This window comes from Electrophorus electricus, chromosome 11 (genome assembly GCF_041902795.1).
Source record: "Electrophorus electricus isolate QZ-2024a chromosome 11, ASM4190279v1, whole genome shotgun sequence".
NCBI classification, from domain to species: Eukaryota; Metazoa; Chordata; class Actinopteri; order Gymnotiformes; family Gymnotidae; genus Electrophorus; species Electrophorus electricus.
The window spans coordinates 27,261,192-27,285,446 of NC_137507.1; the positions used below are offsets into that span (position 1 = coordinate 27,261,192).

General features: G+C 42.4%; 2 protein-coding genes across 5 annotated transcripts; one reads left to right on the forward strand and one right to left on the reverse strand.

Annotated features, from left to right (window-relative positions):
• The first annotated feature begins 1,183 nt into the window (after positions 1–1,183).
• On the forward strand, positions 1,184–18,156 carry tgm1l1 (transglutaminase 1 like 1). Of its 2 annotated transcripts, XM_081723467.1 has the most exons (15): positions 1,184–1,411; positions 3,989–4,545; positions 6,442–6,734; positions 7,007–7,198; positions 8,595–8,846; positions 10,238–10,356; positions 11,314–11,421; positions 11,886–12,063; positions 12,509–12,647; positions 13,014–13,206; positions 13,639–13,792; positions 15,276–15,560; positions 16,167–16,327; positions 16,433–16,569; positions 17,086–18,156. In XM_081723467.1, the coding sequence occupies exons 3-15, from the start codon at positions 6,443–6,445 to the stop codon at positions 17,231–17,233; spliced, it is 2,358 nt and encodes a 785-aa protein (XP_081579593.1). In that variant the 5' UTR covers positions 1,184–1,411; positions 3,989–4,545; position 6,442; the 3' UTR covers positions 17,234–18,156. The 2 variants fall into 2 exon arrangements, with proteins under 2 accessions (XP_081579593.1, XP_026887762.2); XM_027031961.3 differs by lacking the exon at positions 3,989–4,545.
• Positions 18,157–18,858: 702 nt separating this feature from the next.
• Positions 18,859–24,228, reverse strand: abhd4 (abhydrolase domain containing 4, N-acyl phospholipase B). 3 transcript variants are annotated; one of them, XM_027031963.3, is made up of 8 exons: positions 24,070–24,228; positions 21,814–21,902; positions 21,554–21,658; positions 21,029–21,320; positions 20,349–20,533; positions 20,041–20,152; positions 19,738–19,924; positions 18,859–19,564 (listed from the first exon to the last, which is right to left on the reverse strand). In XM_027031963.3, the coding sequence occupies exons 2-8, from the start codon at positions 21,851–21,853 to the stop codon at positions 19,475–19,477; spliced, it is 1,011 nt and encodes a 336-aa protein (XP_026887764.1). In that variant the 5' UTR covers positions 21,854–21,902; positions 24,070–24,228; the 3' UTR covers positions 18,859–19,474. The 3 variants fall into 3 exon arrangements, with proteins under 3 accessions (XP_026887764.1, XP_081579343.1, XP_026887763.1); XM_081723217.1 differs by having other exon boundaries at positions 24,059–24,228; XM_027031962.3 differs by having other exon boundaries at positions 23,974–24,121.
• Between the last annotated feature and the right edge of the window lie 27 nt (positions 24,229–24,255).

Sequence of the window (24,255 nt, forward strand, 5' to 3'; positions counted from 1 at the left end):
CAACAAGGTTTTTTAATGAAAAGCAAAAAAGCAGACACAGACTGGGATAAAGATGCTTGAAGCAGAGGCAGTAGTAAATTTGCCAGAAAAAAACCCATTTAAGAGCAGTCCACCATAGGGCTCAAATGTGAAGCACTAGAGATGGGCACCTGAACTTATATAGGGAAGTGAGGAACAGGTGCAAGGAATTCATCAATAAACTGGTGAATGTGAACTGATGAGTGATTGTGAAATGCGGTTGATGGATCTTCAGATGATTCATGTGCGGGGCATGATGACGAATGACTAGGCAATGATTTTTGTTGATAAATCATGAGCATGGCATCAGAATACCTTGAATGAACACACACACACACACGTCTGTAAATGTCTACTGACTAAAGTAGATTGTTGCCTCACCATTGATGTCACCATGACGTCTTGGTGTGATCAGCCCTTCTCTGGGAAATGTATAATGAGCAGTCTACATAATGATAATGATCTCCTGTCTTTATGAATGTGAATAAATAGGACAGACTAGTCAAACTCATGTTAGTCCTACCACTTTCAATCACCTGACCTCTGTCTCCCTAACTACAGTAGTGTTTAGTTACCGTCAGTGTAAAGTGACAACCTGTGCCGATTTCAGCCGATTTCGATAAAGCTCTTTCCCCTTTTTACCTGACCTGGGTACTGTTGCAAATATGGCTGTAATAACAATGTAACTGTTGTGTTGTACCAGTGTTGCTACAGCACTATCAAAAAGATGCATTTTGCTGTGGAAACGAGTAAGGACTGTTTAAATATGCTCACTTGACCTTAAAAAGTGAGACAGTTGCTCACAAGCTTCTGACCACTCTGACAAAGTCTAAACGAAGTCAAGAAAGACGCTTGATAATTTATTTCAGGCCTTTATGTATGTCGACTACGATTCAGGGGCAGTCAGAATGCTGGACACGAAACAAAGAAACTACTGTCGCATGGATGTCGGGGTTGGGGTGTTTAGCTACCTATCTATTACTTCTGAAGACAATTTATTTTACTGCATGTTGGCCCGTCATGTGATCCTGAGCTGCAGGGCCTGAAGACATGTCCCTTCGGAAGTGCACTCTTGACCCAAGAGCGCCAGAGCCACGCCTTCACAGTGCTCCGCACAGTTCAGGAACGCCCCCATCCCCGCAGGGTTCATTTGATATTACACACTGATGGAGAGTATAAGTAGAGGGCGGTCATGGGGCTGAGATATTTAGCCGTCACTTCTTGTTTCTCAGAAGGGTTTTTGAAGTGCAATACAGCGAAGCGATTATACTTAAGAGTGTAAGATATAGCTCGACTCAGCAAACGGTAGTCTGTTCGTCCTTGTTTTGAATTCTTCAATTAACTAACCTAACTGAAACGCGAGCAGACATCAGAGAAGAAAAACTTTAGCCAGGTAACCTAATATTTTTTAAATTTAATGTATTTCTTCTTTTTCTTCTTTCTTCACTTCTTCTTCCTTTCGGGTTGGTCTTAACTGTGGGGTTTTGTTTAGATTCTGCAAATATACCACTTTCACTTGTGGTTTCCTGAAATATCGTCACCGAGACCGCTATTCCAATCTCAAATGTTGCCAAACGCCCGACTATTTCGAACAGGCTTGATTCATTGATTAGACTAGATTTATACAAAACTTTGATTTTACAAACCTGGACCTTTAGTTAAAATGTTCTTGAGTTCGCACTGAAAGTCAATGATTTTTCATTCGTCAGTAGCAACATTTTGCCTTTCGTGTAAAATAGCGTTCCAGTGTAGCGAATAGTTAAGATGTGCGCTATGAACATTTAACTCTTTCTTGTGACTTAAAAATTAATGCTGTCACAAAAAGATAGATGATACACTTCTCTACAAGAAAGATATCTTAATAGAAGTCATGCTCTAGTGCAGCCTGAATGCTCAGGGCCATAGAGAACTTATGTTGGCCAGGATGAAGATCTCTCTCTCTCTCTCTCTCTCTCTCTCTCTCTCTCTCTCTCTCTCTCTCTCTCTCTCTCTCTCTCTCTCTCTCTCTCTCTCTCTCTCTTCTCACACACACACCCACACACACCCACACACCCACATCCATATAATTTGTTCAGAGTTGAGATTGTGGCTCTTAACTTTAGATAAACGTCTCTCTTTCTCTCTCTCTCTCTCTCTCTCTCTCTCTCTCTCTCTCTCTCTCTCTCTCTCTCTCTCTCTCTCTACACACACACACACACACACACACACACTCACACCCATATAATTTGTTCAGAGTTGAGATTGTGACTTGTACATGTAAGATTTAGTGATTTGTTCCACTGATAAACCTATGTAAGACAATTGTTATACTGTCAGACAGATATAACTTGTAATCAGATGGTTGCTGGTTCAAGCCCCACCACTGCCAAGTTGCCACTGTTGGGCCCCTGAGCAAGGTTCTTAACCCTCAATTGCTCAAGTTGTACTCAGTCATAATTGTAAGTCACTTTGGATAAAAGCATCAGCTAAATGCCATAAATGTAAATGTAATTCACACCATATGTCATGCATCGGTGTATAAAGGGTGTGTGTGTGTGCGTGTTGGCGGGGGGTTCCGGTGAGCTGAGGAAGGTTGTGTGGGGGGATATTTTTACAGGCTGGTCTCAGGTCTGGAGCCTAGCTTATCTCGGCTGCCCAGTGAGTGCCCTCTCGCATTCCAGCAACAGGAGCAGCCAGCCAGCCGGCGGTAACACCCGCAGGAGGGGAGAAGGGACTGAACAACAGGGTTTGAGGAACCAATAGTAGGAGGTGAAAGAGGAGGCAGAGAAAAGGAAAATAGAAAGTGAACGAGTGAAAGAGTGTAGAACGAACCTCCTGAAACAGAGAGGGTATACTGAAGGATAATCTGAAGTCAGTGGAGAAGGCCGAGGTTTAGAGCATGCAATGCCATATTCCGTTCATTTCAGCCTGTGGTAAAAGGGAGAACTAGGTAAGAATAAACCAGCAGCAGTACTCTTGCTATCAGACCCTTTCACTGCTGTTTATCAGACCGATCAGACACCATCTCACAGTCAGGTGCCTGTTCGAACTCCCAGGGTTAAAAATGATGAACATGACCAGTGCTGTGTTAGAATGAACGGAACACGAGAGTTGGACAGTTCGGGTCTTTTGACGAAATGCGTGGCCATTTCGTGGGAATGACATTATTTTCTGAGTGCTAAACTCTTGTAAAGGCCAAACGTATTTTGGAAATACAGATTATCTGTCCCGTCATGAAACCTAACAGCTAAAATAGGATCTGTTAAGTTAGATGAAGATGTAGACTGGCTGAATGACCAGCATCAAGTCGATTATTGGATTATCACAAAGTTGTATGAGAAGCTAACCCTAATGCTAACCTGTCTACTAGCACTGATCTGCAGTTTGTAATATTTCATCAATTGGCTTGTGTAAATTTCCATAAATTTGCAAACAAGAGGTAACTGTGGTTGAATTACACAAGCCCTGGTTTAGGTCATGTGTTGTGTAAATACATAGTCCCCACTGTGTCAGAGTGTGGAATGTGGGCGTGGGAAGGGTGTGGTGTGCTGGCCATAAGTCATTGTGTCAGTTCAGGCCTTTATAAAGTATCAGCAACCCCCAGACTCATAACTTTAATCGGTCATTGTTTCCCTGACAGTTTAGATGTGTGAGATGCAGTTGCCAAGTGTAAACTCTCACAGAACTATGGTATTGGAAAGTGGACACAGTTAGTACCCCTATTATTATGAATATGGATTAATAAGGTATGATATAAAATAACTGCATGCCTATACCTGAACAGACAGGCACCTGTGCAAACACAAACATGATTGCACAAACATACATCAATGCATAATCTGCCTTGCGTTAAGGTTTTAATGGAAGAGTACCACAGCCAGGTAGAGGGTGTGGCAACAGACGAATAGCATATGTGCCCACTACTGGCTGCGTGTTGTCATTTATTCTTCTCTGTCCTTTATTCCGTTTTGTATCCTATTCTGTTCTGTAGGTTATTCTGCTGTGCTGGGATGCATTGCTGCAGGTCGACAAACTGAACTGTAGCCTGCAACTCTATCGGAATTGGACTGTAGACAAGGGAGTCTAAACGAGGCCTGGTAGTAGTGTGCGCCCTGGGGCTAGCTTTGCCACCCTAGCAGCTGCTGCCTTCCTTCGTCCTTGGCTTCTCACCAGCAGCTAGGTTACTTTAAACCTGTGGCTGAAGACCAGCAGAGGACCAGATACAGATGTTCTGATTGGGATTGTGGCAAGGGGCTTGGTTCTAAAGTCAAAGATCAATTAAAATGTCTCTCTGCAGAGTGGCATGTTCTGCTCTCTCTATGGACATGGTAGTGAAAATGGCGGGAATTAACGTAGCGTCTCAGAGCGAAGATTCAGGGGTTCCGAAGATTCGGCCTCAGATAGCATTCCAGCACTGGGCATTTGGGCTGAGATGTGGTGTGAATGTAGACACTTGAAACGTACAGCTGCTCGGACACTGATGGGGAACGAAGGATGATGAATGACTGCTGACTGATCTGATTATTACTGTGAACGAGTATTTCATAAGTAAGGGTGAAGGTGAAGTCTTGGATTCCGATGTTAGGAATGTTTTCTCACCATCGTGCGTGGTGAAGTTAAAGGGGCATGACTATAGACTAAAGGGACATTGCATCTCCCATGCTTTATTCAAAGAGTGAGCAGTCCCAATGGAATCCTGTGATCCAACTGCAGCAAATAGTATTTGTTAAATATGTCCAGGTCTTGAGCCAAGCATTCTGTAACATAGAGTGGGCATCGGAATGCTAATTGCTCTCTCTCTCTGTTTCTCATGGTCACTTTCTCTCTCTCTTAAATCAGAGCAGTTCATGTGGTTTCTCAGTCACTGTGTTTGTCTCCTCAGGCTTCTGTGCATGTTCCTTTTCTTGCCTGTTGTATCTAGGTAACTGCTGTCATGGTCACAAGAGGGGCAGTTTAGAGAGTCAGGAGTGTCTAGGTCTGCATTTCATCACATGCATTCCATCATATCACATTCCATCTTATCACGAAAACACACACACACACACACACACACACACACACACACACACACACACACAAACACACACACACACGCATACACATAGATATACATATACTGATACCACAAATATGCGTAGTTACACATTAGTGAAAAGGGGAATAGTGTGAAAGCATAGATGTGTTGTGTGAAAAATAATGACATAAGATATAGTAGCACTTCTTGAGATATGAATGTCAGATATTTGTGAGATTTGAATGTCAGTACATACATAGTTTCTGTGTGTGTGTGTGTGTGTGTGTGTGTGTGTGTGTGTGTGTGTGTGTGTGTGTGTGTGTGTGTGTGTGTATTATGTTTTGCAGTTCATCTTTATGGTTGTAAGCAAAAAAGGCTCTGAGTTGCTCTGTGATCTTTGAGAGGCAGACCACTTTATGGAATGCAGTGACTATGAGGGGGAGAGAGAGTGAGGGAGACAGAGAGAAAGAGAGAGAGAGAAAGAGAGAGAGAGAGAGAGAGAGAGAGAGAGAGCGAGAGAGAGAGAGAGAGAGAGCGCTGTGGGGAGAACACTGCCCGTACCGTGTGGAAGGAGAAGGGAGTCATGCACATGGGCCCCATTAATGCACAGACATGCATTCTGACTGTGAGGTCTTACGACATCGCTGTGACTTAATGAACGCGGTATCAGTGTTTGCTCTGATTCCCCATGAAATGCAGTGCTTGTGTGAAATGAAGGATGTGGATCAGTGCGCCACTCGTTCAGAGACCAAGCCTATGTTTACTTCGTGTTGTTTCGCTTAGGCAAAGACACATGCATATGTCCAAGCCTCCTTTTACAGTTTTGCATAGATCCCTGTGTATAGGGCCTGACGACTGAAATCAAGTTTATAGCCCTAAAGGAATGGAGAAAATGTTGGTAATCACACATTCAGCATGCAGCAGTAGGCAAGGGCACTGGGCTTGGTCTTGGCTATCATTTGAACTCTGTGATTTGACCATAGGTCTGTGAGAGCCATGTAGCCGAGTAGGGATGAACTGATATACACATTTTCAGGTGTGATACCATTTTCACTTCTCAGATTAAGTTTCAGTGCGTGTTTTGTTTAAAAAATGCACTGATTCTACAGAGATTGCGCAAAAAATGTGGTCCTATGAAACAGTGTAGCAGACCTAAAAACAGTAAAAGAAATTCTTAAAGAGACTGTGTGAAAGTTCTCTGAGAGTATCAGTGATCAGTGATTTGGTTTAAAGCTTTGATACACTGCTTCAAACTTTCTTTTTTGATGTTTCACTAAACCCTTATAGCCAAGTGATCATATCAGTGATAGACACAGTCCTCCCTCTGATACTGCATCTTCCTTGACAAACGTTTCAGTAAAATGTTTTGTTGGAGCGTGTTTGTTTTTCCACTGATAAGGTTTTTAATCCCCCCCCCCCCCCATTTTCAGAATGCCCGAGTCAAGAACGTCAGTCAGAGACAGCTCAGCTGTTGGGCGTTTCCATGGAGCCACCGCCAGCAACGGACAGGCGGTCCTCGAGAAGGAGCCAGCAAGTAAGGAAGTAAAAGAGGAGGGGTTCTGTCGCCGCTGGTTTCAGAAGGCGTGCCCTTGTTGCTGTCGACGACAGAGCACTTCTTATGACATCACAAATGAAAAAGATGCGGATGTCACCAAGAATGGGGAGAAACTGACACCAATCCTAGAACGCTCCCAGACTCACCCAGAAGATAGAGAACTGGAGGGTAAGCCTTATAATGTACCACTCGGTTAAAACATGAGGGAGGCAGGTTCAAGGGGTAAGGGGTAGGCAATGTAATGCCTGTGTAGCTCCTTATTATGGGTTACACAGGATTGGGCAAAATTTCCAGCTATTCTTACAGCTTATCCAGAGCTCATGCAGTTAAACCAGACAGTTCTAATTCTTTTTATATCCTTCTCGTTCTCTTGTCTCCTTTCATCAAACACACACAAATACTTTCACACACACAAACACGCACAACTCTCTCTCACTCAGAGCTGTCTCTGATTGTGCGTTCTGTGGACCTGCTCAGTCTGAAGTCAGGACAAAACCGTAGGGAGCACCACACCGACCGTTACCAAAGTGATGAGCTCATCATCCGGCGAGGACAGACCTTCCAAATGGAGCTCAACCTTTCGCGACCTTTCAACATCAACACAGACAAACTGTATCTGGATCTGAAGACAGGTGAGTGTGTGGAAGTGTGCTGGCTTAAACCTCACCACGCATGCTGACCGACATGTTGGGGATGTTTCCATTGGTGTGAGCCAATATAAGTGTAGAGGAAGGTCACATGAAAAGGTGTGACTCTATCTTATGGCTAATTTTTGCCCATTGTGCACTGTTTTTTGTGTAGCAAGAACTTCCTGTACACATCTTTAGGCTCTTAAGCATTTCGTAAGAATATAGATGCTCCTGCCTGCAAATGTATGCAAAAAGAGACAGTGGTGCAGTATGTATTCAGCTCCTTGATAAGAGTGTGTTTTCATACATTTTACGCATGCCTTCTTCCTTAATGAAAAGAATGAAAGGCTGACCTAACCCGCTCCTTAGGGGTATAGTCTAAGAAAAATTGGCAGAGAGAGAGAGAGAGAGAGAGAGAGAGAGAGAAAGGGAGGATTACTGCTAAACTATTTCTCAGCTCTGCAAACATGAATCCATTCTTTTAAACTTTGAGTGGTTTAAGCCAGACTATTGTATTCTTCTTTCACACTCTCTATTCTCTCCCATTTTTCCATTTCATGCTTAGCAATTACAGTGTGCATATTACAGGATCAACCAAAACTGAGTTATTCTGCATATGATGGAGTGAGGGTGATTCAGCTGTGGGCCACTCTTTTGCCAGCAGGCCACCAAATTATACCGAAAACATGTCTGAGACCTGTTGTGCAATGATGTCCACTACAAAGCCAAAAGCACTTAATTTTCAGTTCAATAACTTGAATGAATGTGCTGTTGTCTTCCATAACTTGCAGTTCACAGTGTTGGTTAAGGAGTTTCTGTCTGTTTGGGTGTGAAGCAAATCAGAGGAAGGGTGGTGTTTGTGCAGTGTCAGTCGGGTGCCCTGGCATCATGACAATGCTCCTCTGTCACATCGCGTACGAGTCACAGGAAATCAACCTGTTACAAGACCTCTGACTCTTAGGCTAAGAAGTCACAGGGTTTCGCTTCTTTCCGTAAATGTCATAACAGCTCGATCAGTTTGGTTGCAGTCTCATAGAAGCCCCTCGATCACTGATACACAGATACAAGTGAATCAGAAGCACAAACAGCCTTTCAGCAGTTCTTGGCGACTGCAGCAATGGGTATATTTACTCTGTGATATATCATTTGGGGTAGTGTAAGAACATGACTGGGGCCATTTGTGTTTCACACTGTAAACATACAGGAATTCTTGTGGGCCAAACGGTCGTCTGGATCTTAGCACTCTCGTACGAAAACGGGCACGATGATTGTGTCACTGATTGATGAGTGTGTCACTGAGCTCAGGAACTTGCCCCTCCTATTCAAATGCTCAGAACAGGAAATTTTGCAATTCTTCTGAGAAACTTTTAAAATGAATGGTATGACGTCTTTCTCTCAGGGTTGCTGCCCTTGGTGTCAAAGGGCACACATGTCATCGTGCCTCTGGTGGAAGAGCTGCAGGACCTGTGTTGGGAGGCCAAGATCGTGGAACAGAACAGCAACCGGGTCAAACTCTCCGTCAATTCTCCTGCCAACGCCATTGTTGGCAAGTACAAGCTCTCTGTCACCACCCACTGTCCGAAGAGGGAGTCAGTCACGACGCACGACCCTGAAAAAGACATCTACATACTCTTCAACCCTTGGTGTGAAGGTAACAAAAGACTGTGAAAAAGAAACAAACCACCCGACATCTCAGTGCTACCTGTTTAAGTAGTGTTGCTTTAAAACGTACCTTTGTTTTGAACAGTTGCCCCATCCGATGACAGATTTCCACTTGATTCCATCATTTGTTTTGAGTCATCATCGATTGCGTATGCAATATTCACAGGTTGCTGGGAATGTCAGGCGTGTCTGGAAAGCTTTGAACTTGCATTGTGTATAGTTTCCCAGCGGTAATGGTCTGGCTGGGGTGCTGATTTGTCTGTCACAGCCCCCGTGCTGCTGGTTTCACCCTGGGGTTCGTCTCATAGACTGTGCACGTTAGTATTTGAGCTCTCCACTGAACTCTGTTTCCTTGGGTGTTCCCTTGACACAGGGAGGACTCCCACCAGGATCTGGGAATGAGCGGGTCTGTTGCAGGTCGTCATGCATTCTCTTTTTTTGCTCTTTCTTCCTGTCTTTCAAGCTCTCTCTTTCTCACTCTTAGTCTTTCTCTCTTTCTTGCTCTCACTATTTCTCTCTCTTTTTCATTCATGTTCTCCATTTTTGCTCTCTCTTCCCTGCTCTCTCTCTCACATTCCTGGTCTGTATTTCTCAGTCTTTCTCTCTCTTTCTTTATCGCTCTCTCTCACTTTCCACAGCCAGATGCCGGAGATGCGGAATAAGGCGGAAAACAGCTGCCAAATCCCAGCCCTGAACAAGACTTTTTTCCATACACTGTAATCTCGCTGCAATCTGCCTGTTTTCTGTTTTCTCTCCATTTCTCCTCTTTAACACTTTCACTGCTCATGTTCTCCTCCTTGATCCTCAGTGACATGACCAGCACCCACCCAGTCACTTGGCCTCTGCTCCCAAGCCTATTCTTTGCTGGATTTCCACTTTCCACCCATGTGGGAACCTCTTCCTGTCTGTGGAGGTCTGAACTGCGTTACCTTTTTTCTCTCACAGCTCTTTCAGGCAGGATTATGAGGTCTTGGGGTCATTTCACGACATGGTTGCCTGCCCAGTTCCTTGGGCAGTGAATATGATATCTATGTGTCTAGCCTCCCATCACCCCCAACCCCCAAAAATACACAAACAATCTGTGCTGTTCATTAGGCTTCATCACTGAGCTTACTTAGTGCATCCCTTATCTTTATTATAACTGAATACACACACTCACACACACCTCTCAGTCTCTCTCTCTGTGTGTGGACTGTTCTGTCCACATTTCTCAGGTAATCGTGTCCATGTGCCCAGCGTTCTGTTCGAGTGCAGACTGCACGCAGAATACACACACACACACACACACACACACACACACACACACACACACACACACAGCGTTCTGTACGACTTTGTGCAGAGGTGTTTAATTATAACCTCTCTTTCTCTCTTTCCCAGAGGACACAGTGTATATGGAGAAGGACGAGGAGAAGGAGGAATACGTCCTGAACGACACAGGGAGGATCTACTATGGCACAGAGAAGCAGATTGGAGCTCGCACATGGAACTTCGGACAGGTGCAGTAAGGGGGCAGATACAGGCATGGGGGCAGTAAGAGGGCAGATACAGGGATGGGGGCAGTAAGAGGGCAGATACAGGCATGGGGGCAGTAAGAGGGCAGATACAGGGATGGGGGCAGTAAGAGGGCAGATACAGGCATGGGGGCAGTAAGAGGGCAGATACAGGGATGGGGGCAGTAAGAGGGCAGATACAGGCATGGGGGCAGTAAGAGGGCAGATACAGGCATGGGGGCAGTAAGAGGGCAGATACAGGGATGGGGCAGTAAGAGGGCAGATACAGGCATGGGGCAGTAAGAGGGCAGATACAGGCATGGGGGCAGTAAGAGGGCAGATACAGGGATGGGGGCAGTAAGAGGGCAGATACAGGCATGGGGGCAGTAAGAGGGCAGATACAGGCATGGGGGCAGTAAGAGGGCAGATACAGGCATGGCGGCAGGCCTGAGCTCTCAGCCAGAGCTGCTGTAAGCCATGTAGCCTACATAATCATCATAAACTATGAAACATTTTAGCCTGGATCATTTTAAGAGTTGAAGCTGCTGTCAGCTGTCAGCACGGCTCCAGTTGGGGCCTCTGAAGCAGTTCAGAGCTGTTGTAATCAGTCTGGCAATCTTTCACATTGGCAGATGTGAAAAAATTGCAAAGCTGTAATCATATTTGTTTACATTGTCCTGAATGGCACAGCTTTTTATGAGTTTTATTTATCTATGAGAGGAAGTGCAAAAGCACAAATACGGATATACGGACAAATGCGGACAGTACAAGTGAACTGAGAAAATGAATTGAGTAAGCTTTGATTAAATAGCTTAGAGTGCACGCTTCAGGGGATGAACAGTATCTACTTCAATGTGTAACAGTTTCAGGATGATCTGTACAAAATGCAGCACCCCATTAACCAATTTTATTCTCTAACATTCTCTCTCTCTCTCTCTCCTCCCCTTTCTCTATCTCTCTCAGTTTCATGAAGGCATTCTGGAAGCCTGCCTGTATGTGCTGGAGAAGAGTGAGGTTCCTCCATCTGGTCGAGGAGACCCAGTGAACATGGTGCGGGTCATCTCCGCTATGGTGAGGAAGCAAGGAAAAAGCGAAGTTCTACATGGACATCAACAGTAATCCTAATAGTTAATTAAAAAAGTTAAAAGACAGTAAAAGCTGTCATGATAATATTTTGAAAAGGTGTAGCTAAGGTGTTAACCCGCATTAGCTGAAGGTTGATGTAGCATTGTAGCATGGTTAAATATTATATTGACCAAAATTATTTGTGTTGGATCATGTGATTACAATTCACCAGAACACACAAAGTGTAAAGGGTCAGAGTGTGTATAATAAAACATTATGACACTCTAATGCATATTGTAGTCTTCTAATATATCTGTATTGCAAAGGTCAGTATTACAAAAATAATTAAAAGCATGACATATTGTGCAGCCCTAATGTTTACAACAAAAACAAGCTCTGATGTTATTTTAAAATCCATTGCATCTGCTAAAGGAAAATTAAAGTTCATTCTCTGTCCTTCCATGTTGTAGATCAACTCTCCTGATGACCACGGGGTACTGGAGGGTAACTGGTCGGGGAATTATGCAGGCGGCACGCCCCCCACAGCCTGGAGTGGTAGTGTGGACATCCTGAAGAAATATCACAGAGAAGGGGGCGTGCCCGTCAAATATGGCCAGTGCTGGGTGTTCTCTGGTGTCACCACAACAGGTATGCATGTTAGTATGTGTGAGTGTGTGTGTGTGTGTGTGTGTGTGTGTGTGTGTGTGTGTGTGTGTGTGTGTGTGTGTGTGTGTGTGTGTGTGAGGAGAGGGTTCCAGGGTTCCACGCCTCATCATGCTCATCTCCAGTTTCATAGTTGACCCTGACCAATGAGAGCATGTCCCTAACACAGCCCTGTGCTCCAAAATACCCCAACTGCATTCCAGCCATTCCTCTCTACCGTGCCACTGGATCATGTGCTTGGTTGGTGTGCGCGTGCGTGCGTGCGTGTGCTTGTGCGTGTGTGTGTGTTTGTTTCTGACTCTGGTTCTCATGCCATTCTGATCAGATGGCATCTTAGTTATTTCATTAACTCTTCACAATTGTAAAAAAAGTCGCTTTCGCTCCCTTTTCGATTTCTTTCACTCATTCTAATTTTTTCTCTCTCTCACAGTAATGAGGTGTCTTGGTATTCCTACACGCAGTGTGACAAATTTCCAGTCTGCTCATGACACTGATGTCTCCTTGACCATTGATGTGTATTTCGATGAGAATCTGGAGCCAATTAATGACCTCAACTCTGACTCAGTGTGGTGAGTGTTTGTCCTCCATCTGCCACTGGTTCTGTAAGACACTAGCTAAATCACCCTCACTGTACTTCAGCTGATCAGAAACATGCAGAAATGTGCAACAAGTCAACAGAAATATGAACCAAGTTCGTGATAGTCTCTAATGAGTATAACAAAGGAAAGAGTAAAGTGCAAGATTGAGTGAGTATTTTTTTTATATTCTTAATTGTTATCTTAAATGTTAATGGTAATACCTTTTCTGCCATCTGTAGCAGTGCTACCATTTCAATTTTAAAAAAGGCTTGCACATTGGGGTATAGGTACATACCAGCAAAAGATGAACTCTGACCTTGATCTTCTTTCTTGGTCCTGCTGTCTTTGTCTCCGTAGGAACTTCCATGTGTGGAACGATTGCTGGATGGCTCGTCCTGATTTGCCGCCTGCCATGGGCGGCTGGCAGGCAGTTGACTCCACACCCCAGGAAACCAGCCAGGGAACGTTCCGCTGTGGCCCCGCTTCCATCACGGGTGTCCGCATGGGGCAGGTGTACTTGATGCACGACACACCTTTTGTCTTTGCTGAGGTGGGTTGTGGACCTGTGAAGGATCACTCTTGGTCTCACTCTCCATTCAGGGCAACGCAAGCCAATCACCAGTGATGGTCAGGGCATGCATACAGAAGGGTGGGACTTAAGAGCGCTCCTCTATGCCCCTTCAGCTCGCTCAGAGTGTTGTATAAGAGGCGGCCTGGTGGTTGTTATGAGCATGCCTTGCGCTCTTGCAGTAGGGAAGCCCTAGATAACATGTGGGAATGGGCAATGGCAAACCGCACGAAGAAAAATGGATGAAAATAAAAAAAAGCACTTAGCTTGTACCCATGAATTGAAGGTCACTTTAATGTAGTTTTATGTTTAGAAACATGAACTGTCATGAACTGCGCTGCTTTAAAACCGATCAGCTCTTCATAATGCAAAAAGGCGTAATTAGCCCCTGAAGCTTCTGTCCTGCTGCCTTAGGTGAACAGTGATAAGGTCTACTGGCAGAGGAACCTGGATGGCACCTTCTCCCAGATCCACCTGGAGAAGAATGCCGTGGGCCACTGCATCAGCACCAAGGCTGTCGGCTCCAACGAGCGCGTTGACATCACAGACCTGTACAAACACCCTGAAGGTTAGAATATATGTATTACTGCCACAGACACCACCACACACCTATGCACTCTTAACACCAGCAGTGTGTCAGCTAGCTCTTGCACCTGCATGTTTCCTTAGTCATGCAACCTGATTTTGAGTTTCATATCATTCTAGAGTTTAATGAGAAATGCAGTGCATGGGAAAATTAGAATGGCCTTACATGGTGAGATTTGTAAGCACCTATAGTTGCTTAAAACTTGCAAAAAAACACTGGCACTGAATAATGTAACATCACCAGGAATTAATTTGAAATTTGTTTGAAACTCAGCTGCAACAATTGCAATGTCACAACTTGGTGAAACAAGTTTTGTCAGACAGCCAGTGAAAACACAGATGAAGTACAGCGAGACGATGTCAAAAGCTAGGATTTCAACTGATTGATTTCAGTCGACACATTGTGAACAAGAAAATAAAACCAGTTAAGCTGTCAGTCAGCTAAAATAACTGGCTTGGCATCTAAAATTAATATGACAGCTGTTGGAACAGTTTCATGAACCACCCTTGTTCTGTCTAATAGCCTGCTATTATTAATCACAATCCGTGTGGCGATCTAAAATATGTATCATATTAGTATCCTGCACTGATAGCTTAGACACTGCCAACACAAAGTTGACAACTGAAAGAATTATACAAGGCGATGGAAATGACATGCAATTGTAAATAATTCCACAAAGATTTTCATATACGCCAGCAAGAACAATGCAATATATGAATAGATTATAGAATACTAATCCCACCAACTACTGGAACAGTCGAGTGTTCAATGAGACTTTGTTTTTGAATTGCTTCATGTAACTGTAAATTAAGTTACATGCAACTTCTTGTATCAAACTTTCACAGTATAAACCAGCCTTAGAATTGTGAATCACCGGTGTTGACCTATTATCTGCCGATACATTTAAACACTTCTGACTGTCCTTGACATGAATAAATGCAACCGTGCAGTATGGCCAGACACAGGCATACTGTGAGAGGCTGACCTTTTAATCTTGGCCCTGGAATTATACAGTATGTAAAAAAATAAAATATAAATATTTAAACAGTATTTGTCCAAGAGACAAGAGAGCAGCAAAACGATGTAAGAAAGCTGTTATCACCCAGCAGACAACAACCTTACAAATATATAAATAGCCAGAATGGAAACCAGGTATGTTGCAATAGCTACACAGGTGAATTCACATGAGCTCTCCATGTGACTTGTTCATGGCACAACTACATAAGGATAGAAATGGTGGTCATTTGGGAAAACTTGTGTTGATATGTACTTTTGCATTAAACTGAATACGTCACAGCATCATGGTTACTTGTAAGGCAGCGACAAGCATATATTACCATCATCTTTTGTTCGACCAGAACTCAAGGTTTAGGTGCAGTGAGGCTACAAGCTGCACCTTTAACCACTGCAAAAAAAAAAAAAGCGTGGTTAACCACATCACCTAATGTATCCTCTTCCCAACCAGGTTCAGAAGAGGAGCGCATTGCCGTGGAGACTGCCTGTCGCTATGGCACCAAGCCATATGTGTATGGATCTCCAACTGCGGAGGATGTAAACTTGGAGGTTAAGCTGGAGGGGGAGGGACCACGCATGGGCAGTGATGCCCGCCTTGAGATTTGTGTGAAGAACCAGAGTGCAGAGCCACGCAGTGCAATCCTCCACAGCAAGGTGGCTGTAATCTACTATACAGGTGTGCTGAAGGACACTGTGAAGAGTGAAAGGTTTCCTGTGGAGTTGATGCCTAATGAAGGTGAGTGGCAGGGGAATGCTTTCCATGGCAACTGAGGAGCAGGCTGTATCAGTTAGACTGTTGGGCAGTGGTAACTCAGTGGTTAAGGCGCTTGATTAATAAACGGAATGTTACCACCTCAAGCTCCACCAATGCCAAGTTTCCACTGTTGGGCCCCTGTGCAAGGTCCTTGACCCTCAATTGCTCAAGTTGTATTCAGTCATGACTATAAGCTGCTTTTGATAAAAAGGTCAGCTACATGCCATAAATGTTATAGTGTTGCCACATACACAGCTGTTCTCACAGATCATTTCTTTCCAGGTGGGATTTTTGTTTATTTTTATGCTTTAATTTTGACCAGTTTAATAATACAAATAGCCTTGTGTGTGCTAAAAATGACAGGCCTATGCACTACATTTACAAGATGGAATTTAATATTCCCTCTAAAGTGAGGCATCAAAAAAAGAACAAAATATGGGACTACATTTATAACACAATACATAATATATTGTAATGTTGTTATTGTTAAATGTAAATGTTAAAATATTTTTTTTGTGTTATCAGGATCATTTAGAACCATTTCCAATCCAGCGTTGACTCACAGCCTCTTTGTCGACTGGTTTTCAGAGAAAGTCATAGACTGGGTCCTGCCCTACCAGGACTACCAGAACCAGCTGGTGGACCAGGCGGCACTGATGCTCACTTTGTCCGGTCGGGTCAGCGAGACGAAGCAGGTGCTGGCCTCTCAGACCATCTTCCGACTCCGCACCCCAGATATCAGCATCCAGGTGAGAGAAGGCTCGACAGCATGATAGCCGGTAGTTAACTTCTTGTGCTGTAAGGGACGGGGAAGCTACCAGTCCATGATTTAACCCTGTCGAACTTCTCTGTAGCCTCTTGGAGAAGCTTACGTGGGCAAGGAAGCGTCCGCCAAGCTCACGTTCACCAACCCGCTGCCTTGCGCCCTCCACAATGTGGTGCTTCGCGTGGAGGGTCTGGGCCTGAGGAACCTCCATCCCATTACCGTAGGGTGAGAAAACAGAACACCTGCCACTTCTCCATCCTTACAGACTAAGGCCACCATTTTGCTTCTTCTTCAGTGAGGGTCAATATTGACTGGCCCTTTTCCATTGCTGGATATCAATCAATTTATCTATTTTTATGATGTCATCTCCCATACTGTTTTATTCTACTTTTGAAGCATATGTTGTCACAGTAGTTTAAGCAGTATAGACATATATAGCATCCAATTATTTGTTTTGTACTATTTGTCCCCTTTGGTCAACTGAGGCTCTTTTAGTGTTTTATTCATTTTATTCATCTTTAATGTATTTATTTTTTTGTATTTTTTCTCTCTGCTCTACTTTTCATTCTATTTTACTGTGCCACACTTTGGCAGCACCTGTTTTTTAATGACACTCTGATAAAAAGAGGCCACGATGCACCTGCTTTCTGCTGCCTCTCTGGTGTAACAGTGTGTGATTGCTCGGGCAGAACAGATGTTTTACCTCTGCTTAGTTAACCTGGCTTTGTCTGTTTATCTCAGTGACGTGGGCAAGCACAGCACAGTGACCGTGACGGAGCACTTCATCCCGTCTCTCGCCGGGACCAGGAAGCTGGTGGCCTCTCTGGACTGTAAAGAGCTCACCCAGGTGCATGGCGTGGCCGACATCGTCGTGCATGAGAGCCTGTGAAAGCAGTGATAGCAGCCCCTGCGTCTGCTCACTATCACCATCCCACACTGTTACACACCAACATTTTGTTCTGCATAGTAGTATATATTTTTAATCAGAAGTATTTGTACAATGCAATATTTGATTAAGAATACCTGTACTACAGGTGATAATAATTTAAAAAAAGATATTTCTTTTTGGCATGTCAGTTTTTACTGAAATTCTTTATGAATATAAGTGTGAATCTTACTCAGATATTCTTGCCCCAAAGTAATTTCATTATCTGAGCCATATTAGACTGTGAGTCTGCCATTCTGTGCAAAGCTGTATAGTCAGGTTAATACATGTTAATATGCACACATATGTATTATTAGCAGTGAGACAGAAATACCTCTTTTGGTTTTAATTATAAAAATTAATTATTTTAATCATGTATGCTTAGTGTAAAGACCTTTTACTGCCTAGTAGACAAAGTATGAAGGCTTTATAAAGATGAATTTACGCTTACAATCTAACTGTATATACAGTGAAACATATGACCAACATGTCCACTGTATTAAAAACAATATAGAATGTATTTTTTATTTCTAGTCTAACATTGCTCCAACAGTGTTCCAGAAGAGATGCTTAGGGTAGTTCTGTTCTTATTCACTATGCGAGGAAAAAGCAGAGGCAAGTCAGTATTACAGTGATGGGCTATGCACCTTCACAATTGCGTGTATGGTGGCTATGATGCAGTGAATCACTTTGCTGAACGTCGTCTTAGCTCGGAAACTCTAGCCCAGAGCCATACTTCTTTTCATATTCTTGCCCTGCCCACTAATCCCTGGAATTTGAAACAGATTAAACTATCAAATGCAATTTTTTGAAAACTTCTATTTATCAGCATACATTCTCTTTCCCAAACAAATGTTATATTTTATTGTAATAAAAAAATTTGCTCATCCCAGTGTTCCTTTCATGTAAATAAACACAAACACACACATGCACAGCCAAAAGGTTTGAATTTACTCTAGGTTGAGCAGTTTCAATACCCAGCCTTAAATACTGAAATGAATATCTTATACGTTAAATGAAGCCCTTGGGGAAATTTATCATGGACTCTAGTACTTCTGATCTCTTGCATGTTCTATTCATTTCACAACTAACACAAATACCAATGTACACAGTTAAGCTTAACAAAACCTTTGTAGTTTCAACACATTTGGGGTTATCTGAATAAAACGAATCCTTGTTCTAGGACGAGAATCGTAAATGCCATTTTTGTCAACTCACAGATTAAGCTGCAGTAGGTAACCCATATAAAAATCATTTATATTTGCTAAAACTATGTCCTGTCACAAACACCTAGACTGAAATAACTATGTGCTCATTCTTTTACTGAATAGATACTGCTGTAGATTCCTTTGTAATGTATAAAAGGCTTATTTCTGTTCGTTAGCCAGCAATGTTGACATTTCACAACATGCACAGCAGCCTCCCTCATGAGCTTGCAGGCGGGGCTGGAGTGCAGAGGGGAGGGGAGGGGAGGGGCCAAGAAGTTCTCATTTGAATTTTCAAGCTAAACACTCTCTCTTCTTAGTACGACTGTAGCTTTAAACCTTGGGAATCAAATATAGCTTAAAGTAAAGAAATAACAAACTTGCTTGTATCAAACTGATATTTTATTACCCTCTAGAGGATTCTGAAAATAATGTCATAAAAAGAAATAAAACACAACAGGTGTTTTTAAGATATGTAAACGATATTCTTCTATAAAATACAATTAAATATTATAATGAAATTTTATTAGTTATTTTAAGTTGCCCTTAAATACACACTAGTTAAATAGGTTTTAAACAAATATATTAAATATCTTTCTGAACAGACTTATCTTGCTGCAAGAGTCAGTGTTTTATAAAATGTACTAATTAAACAGTAGACAGTATCCAAGTGCTGCAAATTAAAGTGATGCCAAACGTAATGCAATGAATCAGTAAAAAAAAAAGATTAGGAATCTGTATGACTGACACAAATGAAGAAACAAACCTCCTTAGAACACATAACAGTTCACAAAGCTAAAATGACAGATTTGTCATGTGGTCAGTAATTGGATTTCAAGGCCCACCTTCGACCTTACATCATACAATTCTTGCATCATACAATTAAAACTAACATACCTGAGCTTATTATAACTGGCTACTTCAGTCTTTCATCACACATGCAGAAAGCACACACAATCACACCCACGCATGATTGTTGGTTTTCCACCCTTGGTAACATTCAGTCCACAGTATTACAGATGTTCACCACCACATGATTGAATTCTTCAGGCTGGTCAGCATACACATGATGGGAGGCCTCATCAATCAGCTGGCGGGGGGGGGGTAAGAAACACAATGAGGATTTTGTCATACACTCAACCTAAACTCTGTCATATACTGTGCTTTCAACATTTTGTTCCCATTTCACTTTCACAATCCTAAACAAGGATCCAATATATTCCCCTGTCTTAGTCCCAGAATCAATGGTTCAGGGTGACTCACCAGCACCCGGGTGGGGCTGTGGCCTCTGAGAGCAGCCACATGATTGCCGGTGGAGCTGTCCACCCAGGAACGCGCTCCGTACAGCATGGTAACAGGCATGGAGGGGGCCAGCAGGTTGACCCTCTGCACCATTGGTCTCTTAGCCCAGCCCAGAAACTCAGACATGGCCCTGAATCCCACTTCACCGCTGGGGAGCGGAGAATAGTCACTAACTTATACAAGCAACAAACAAAACAGCACTCTCAACACTCTCTAAACACTCTGAATGATTACTTTCAATGTTATGCTCTGCAGTATCAGTACCTGGGTGTTTGAGCATTACAGTGGTACAGATACTCAGTCATCGTGTCATCATCAAAGAGGTCCTCAAACCTGCTCTTGAAGTCAGGCCGGAATCGGTTCACCAGTCCCGGACCTTAAGGACAGGAATGTAGGAAGCCAACAACATTAACCATTTAGACCAATTTGCCTTCAAAAATTCACCGATCTGGGACCCAAGTAGGAACAAACGGTTCATCTCCATGCATTCCTGCACTAAAAATATTCTAAAAATGCATCTTTAAGTAGAAATAAAGAATACCGGTGAATCATCTCAAATTTCTCTGCATTACCCCATGGTCCTGCTGCTCGGATGATGGCCAGTGGATTGAAGAGGCTGAAGATAGATGCGACTGCTTTCACCCAGCGTGGTGGTCCTGGTCTCTTGGCCTCTAAACCTTGACTTAAGGACCTTTCAGTATGAGGCTGGGGTCTCTCTGGGAAACCCCAGGGATCCACCAGAATGAGATGAGCAACTCTGAGAAACAAGGACATGATGTTAATCTGTTGTTTAAGAAGTTTCTTCAGTGAGTCCATACTGGTCTACATAAAAATCATTTTCCCAATGGTTCTTCTATACATTGTGAAACCAGTTTATGCTGTACTTACACCTAGTGGCCTGGATGTTTCAGAGATTGTGTACTAAATATATTTCACACATTTCTCTGTACTGGGCAAGCAAAGTGGATTTTCTGCCCTCTAGTGGATTCACCCAGTGTGCCTGTCCCAGGTTCCTGACCTCTTAACCCTGACTTGACCTTTTGGGCTGAAGCTTGGATTTCTCTCTTTCTTTCATATTTTTCACATACAATTTAGTTTGGGAATTTTTCATACTTTTTCCACAATGCATCTTTGTTCTGTATATACATTACATTCTAGAAATGTTATGTGTTGTTTGAAACATCTCTTGAACTAGTACGGATAGGAGCAGACCTTCAGTGATGTGCTCTTCACTTTAAGGTAGGTGCAGTACCTCTCAGGATGCTGAATGGAATAAGACGCCGCCAGGTAACCTCCAAGGCTATGGCCCAATAAGATCATGCGCTCCAAACCTAAGGTCTGCCTCCACTGCTCTATGGAGCTGACGAACAGCTCCTCAGCCAATGAGGGGTCTGTGGGGAACGAAGGGCGGGAGCTACGGCCGAAGCCCAGTAGGTCGAAGGCGTAGACTCGCCGCGAACGACTGAGAGCGTCCAGATTTTGGACCCACAGCCCAACCCCTCCTCCGAAGCCATGGACCATTACAAGAGGGGTGCAAGAGGCCACTGAAACACAGCAGCATGGCTGGTTACAGATTACGGGGACTATTTCTTATTCTTCCATGTCAGTAATTATAGATCATTAATCAGCTACATACTTTTGAATTACCAGCAGTTGCAAGCTAAGAGACACTGAAAACTTTATATGGAAATATAAGAGGAGTGTTGGCTTCAAACACAATACCACTGCTAAAGCCATTTCATTTGGAGAAAAGGAGATGATGGGTATGAGAAATTACCTTGGCTGGAAGATTTGTGTGCTGTCCTGTTGGTCACTGTAAGAGTCCATAGTCTGTTTTGATTTGGCAATGTGACAAAACGGGAACACACTTCATTCTGGATACCTTTGTATATGAGAAAATGAATAAGACTATAGCTGCACCAGAGTAGAGAACACACAAGAAGATAATACTACACCAGTGACATCAGGCATTTTAGAAGTATTACAAAGCAACAAGAACTATAGCTACACAACTAAAGGGTGCTTTCTGCTGCTTACAAGCAAGAATCTTGGCCTCGGCACTCTTCAACAAAGACATAGATGTCGGTCGCCAAGAAGGCCACCAGGACCTGTTCCCAGAGTTTTGCCTACACAAAGAGCAAATACAAGGTACAAAAGATATGTTATGTGAGCAGGTCAGAGATCAGTCAGGTAACATGCACACATTAGCCCTGAGTCATACAGCACATAGCCATTGTGCCTAAGAAGGTCTTTTAGTCATCCAGTCCATAGAATATATAGTATTAGTAAATCTGTATGAGTGGACTTATATTTCATATTTAAGATGTTTTGCCACTTACCTAACAGTCTTAATTAGTGAGGTAATAAAAAGAGAGTTTGCAGAAAAAGAGGTTTAAACATTGAATTAGAAATATTAATAACATAAAACATAGATTATCATAGAGATTCTGTATCCTTATAAAATGACCTGTCTACAGAGCAGGGGCCTCTGTAGAGGCCTCTGCAGGTTTCTGTACAGGATTCTGGGTAGGCTTCTGCAGACCTCTGTGTAAGGCACATCATCTCTCCACCAGGTACAAGATGGTACAGAAAAACAGCCTTATCATAAAATGAAGTGAATTTTTTTTTTTTTTTTTTTTTTTTTTTAAGAGAGAAGTCTTGGATTGTAATGGTACCAAGCTCCAACCGGTATTGGTATTGAACATCAATTTGCATATATTAAATAATGTATTGTTTGGATATAATGGAGGAGATTTCAAACACTAGTATGTAAAGGAAGGTGGGGTGATTACGTAATCAGTCCTGATAACTTCATACACATTTAGCTCTTGTGTACGCCTCAGACATTTTCCAGAGGATGCCTCAATAATGCTTGTTAACACTGAAGAGTAATAAAGACCAGGACCATCTATTATCTTCAACTAATCCTCAAGTCAGAATTTTCAGTCTTGAATGAAATCTAAATTATTATGACAGCATAAAGAGGAATTTAGGAATGACACTAGACTGCAATGATGAGCGGGAAAACATCTTCCAGATTACAAGTCAAGTCGTCTTGACTTACTATTATAAAAAAAAAAAAGAGAAAAAGAAAACAACCTTTCTTGGCATTTACATTACACATACTCAAAACGAAGCCCAAAACGAAACCCTATGATAAATGGGAAGAAATGGAACACCCTTTTATGTGTTAAACTTGCTGTTGGGATACAGGATTAAATGTCAATTTATGTAATTGTGTCCTGGACATTGATATAGCCTTTGACTAAACTGCAGCATGAATAACTATTAAATTAATTTTAGTCTAGGCTTAATCTGGTTCTGGGAAACAGACCCACAGATCAACTTAAAGATCACACACCCTGTTTGTGTTTACAAGTCATATAGGTTAAGCAATTGTTTTTACATTTTCAGCATTTGTCTGATGCTCTTATCAGACCAGCGTACATATTTATGTTTGTATGACAGTATGTGTGCTCCCTGCGAATCGATTCTCTGCCCTCACAACTACTGGGAATTTAAAAGCGGCAAACAATTATTTTACTTTTACTAAAATAAAAATGCAGTGACATGACCATCGCGTTCTTGTTAAAAAAACACTCAGTGTACTTCCAAGAGTTAGAGATACTTTTTGGACTTGATCAACCTTAGAAATGCGTCTAAAACGGCCACGTTATATTTTGTTGAGCGTATCTATAGTTCAGACATTCCCGAGAAGGTTTAATTTGTGTTTAAGTGAACGTCGTTTACCAAATAAAATTAAAAGTTTAATAATGGGGACAGACTTACTGACAAAAATAATTAATAGTAAACATCATGTTGAAGACAACGTATCGAGACCTGCACTACAAAAAAGTTATGATTACGTAATAACGTAGTAGAAATAAAATATATAGAGTCAAGCTGTCCAACTTCACAGCATGACTAAGCACAAAATTATGACTAGTTAACATTTCAAATAAGAACTATTCTCTTACTTCTAACAAATAACAACTTGATCGGAGTCAGTATCACAAACAAGTCTGTACAACGCAATTATCTTATTAACTGTTTACTGAAATAAACGCATGGGGGCAAAATGCCAACAACAAATATATTTAAGTTATCATATCTAGCCTGATAACAGTTAACCTATCTAAGATAGCAAACCTAGGTTAGTTACCTGAGAATATAATAAGAATCTGAGAATCTACTTACTCAAATTCATTCTCGTCTTGCATTTTGGCACTCAAAAACTATCTAAAATAGCTAGTTAGTAACTGGCAACCACGACATAGGTTACCTTGGACTCACGTTTTTAATCCCAGTTGTGAACACCTGAAATCCTCGGGTTCTGTATCCTGTACATTTTAGTGTCAGATGACTGGAAGGGGCGGGTCCCACATGTTATACACGAATTATTTATTTTGGTAGAACTATTTATGATGTAAATAAACAGGTTTTAAAACAGAATTAAATTCGTTGCGTTTTTATGGAAAT

Excerpts from the sequence above, each read along its gene's own strand:
- tgm1l1 (XM_081723467.1), top strand. The coding sequence starts at position 6,443 with ATGCCCGAGTCAAGAACGTCAGTCAGAGACAGCTCAGCTGTTGGGCGT. Across the intron at positions 6,735-7,006 it reads AGAAGATAGAGAACTGGAGG|AGCTGTCTCTGATTGTGCGT; the intron begins GTAAGCCTTATA and ends TCTCTCACTCAG. Across the intron at positions 13,793-15,275 it reads CCTGTACAAACACCCTGAAG|GTTCAGAAGAGGAGCGCATT; the intron begins GTTAGAATATAT and ends CTTCCCAACCAG.
- abhd4 (XM_027031962.3), bottom strand. The coding sequence starts at position 23,996 with ATGCAAGACGAGAATGAATTTGA. Across the intron at positions 21,321-21,553 it reads ACACAAATCTTCCAGCCAAG|TGGCCTCTTGCACCCCTCTT; the intron begins GTAATTTCTCAT and ends GCTGTGTTTCAG. Across the intron at positions 20,153-20,348 it reads CCGAGCAGCAGGACCATGGG|GTCCGGGACTGGTGAACCGA; the intron begins GTAATGCAGAGA and ends CCTGTCCTTAAG.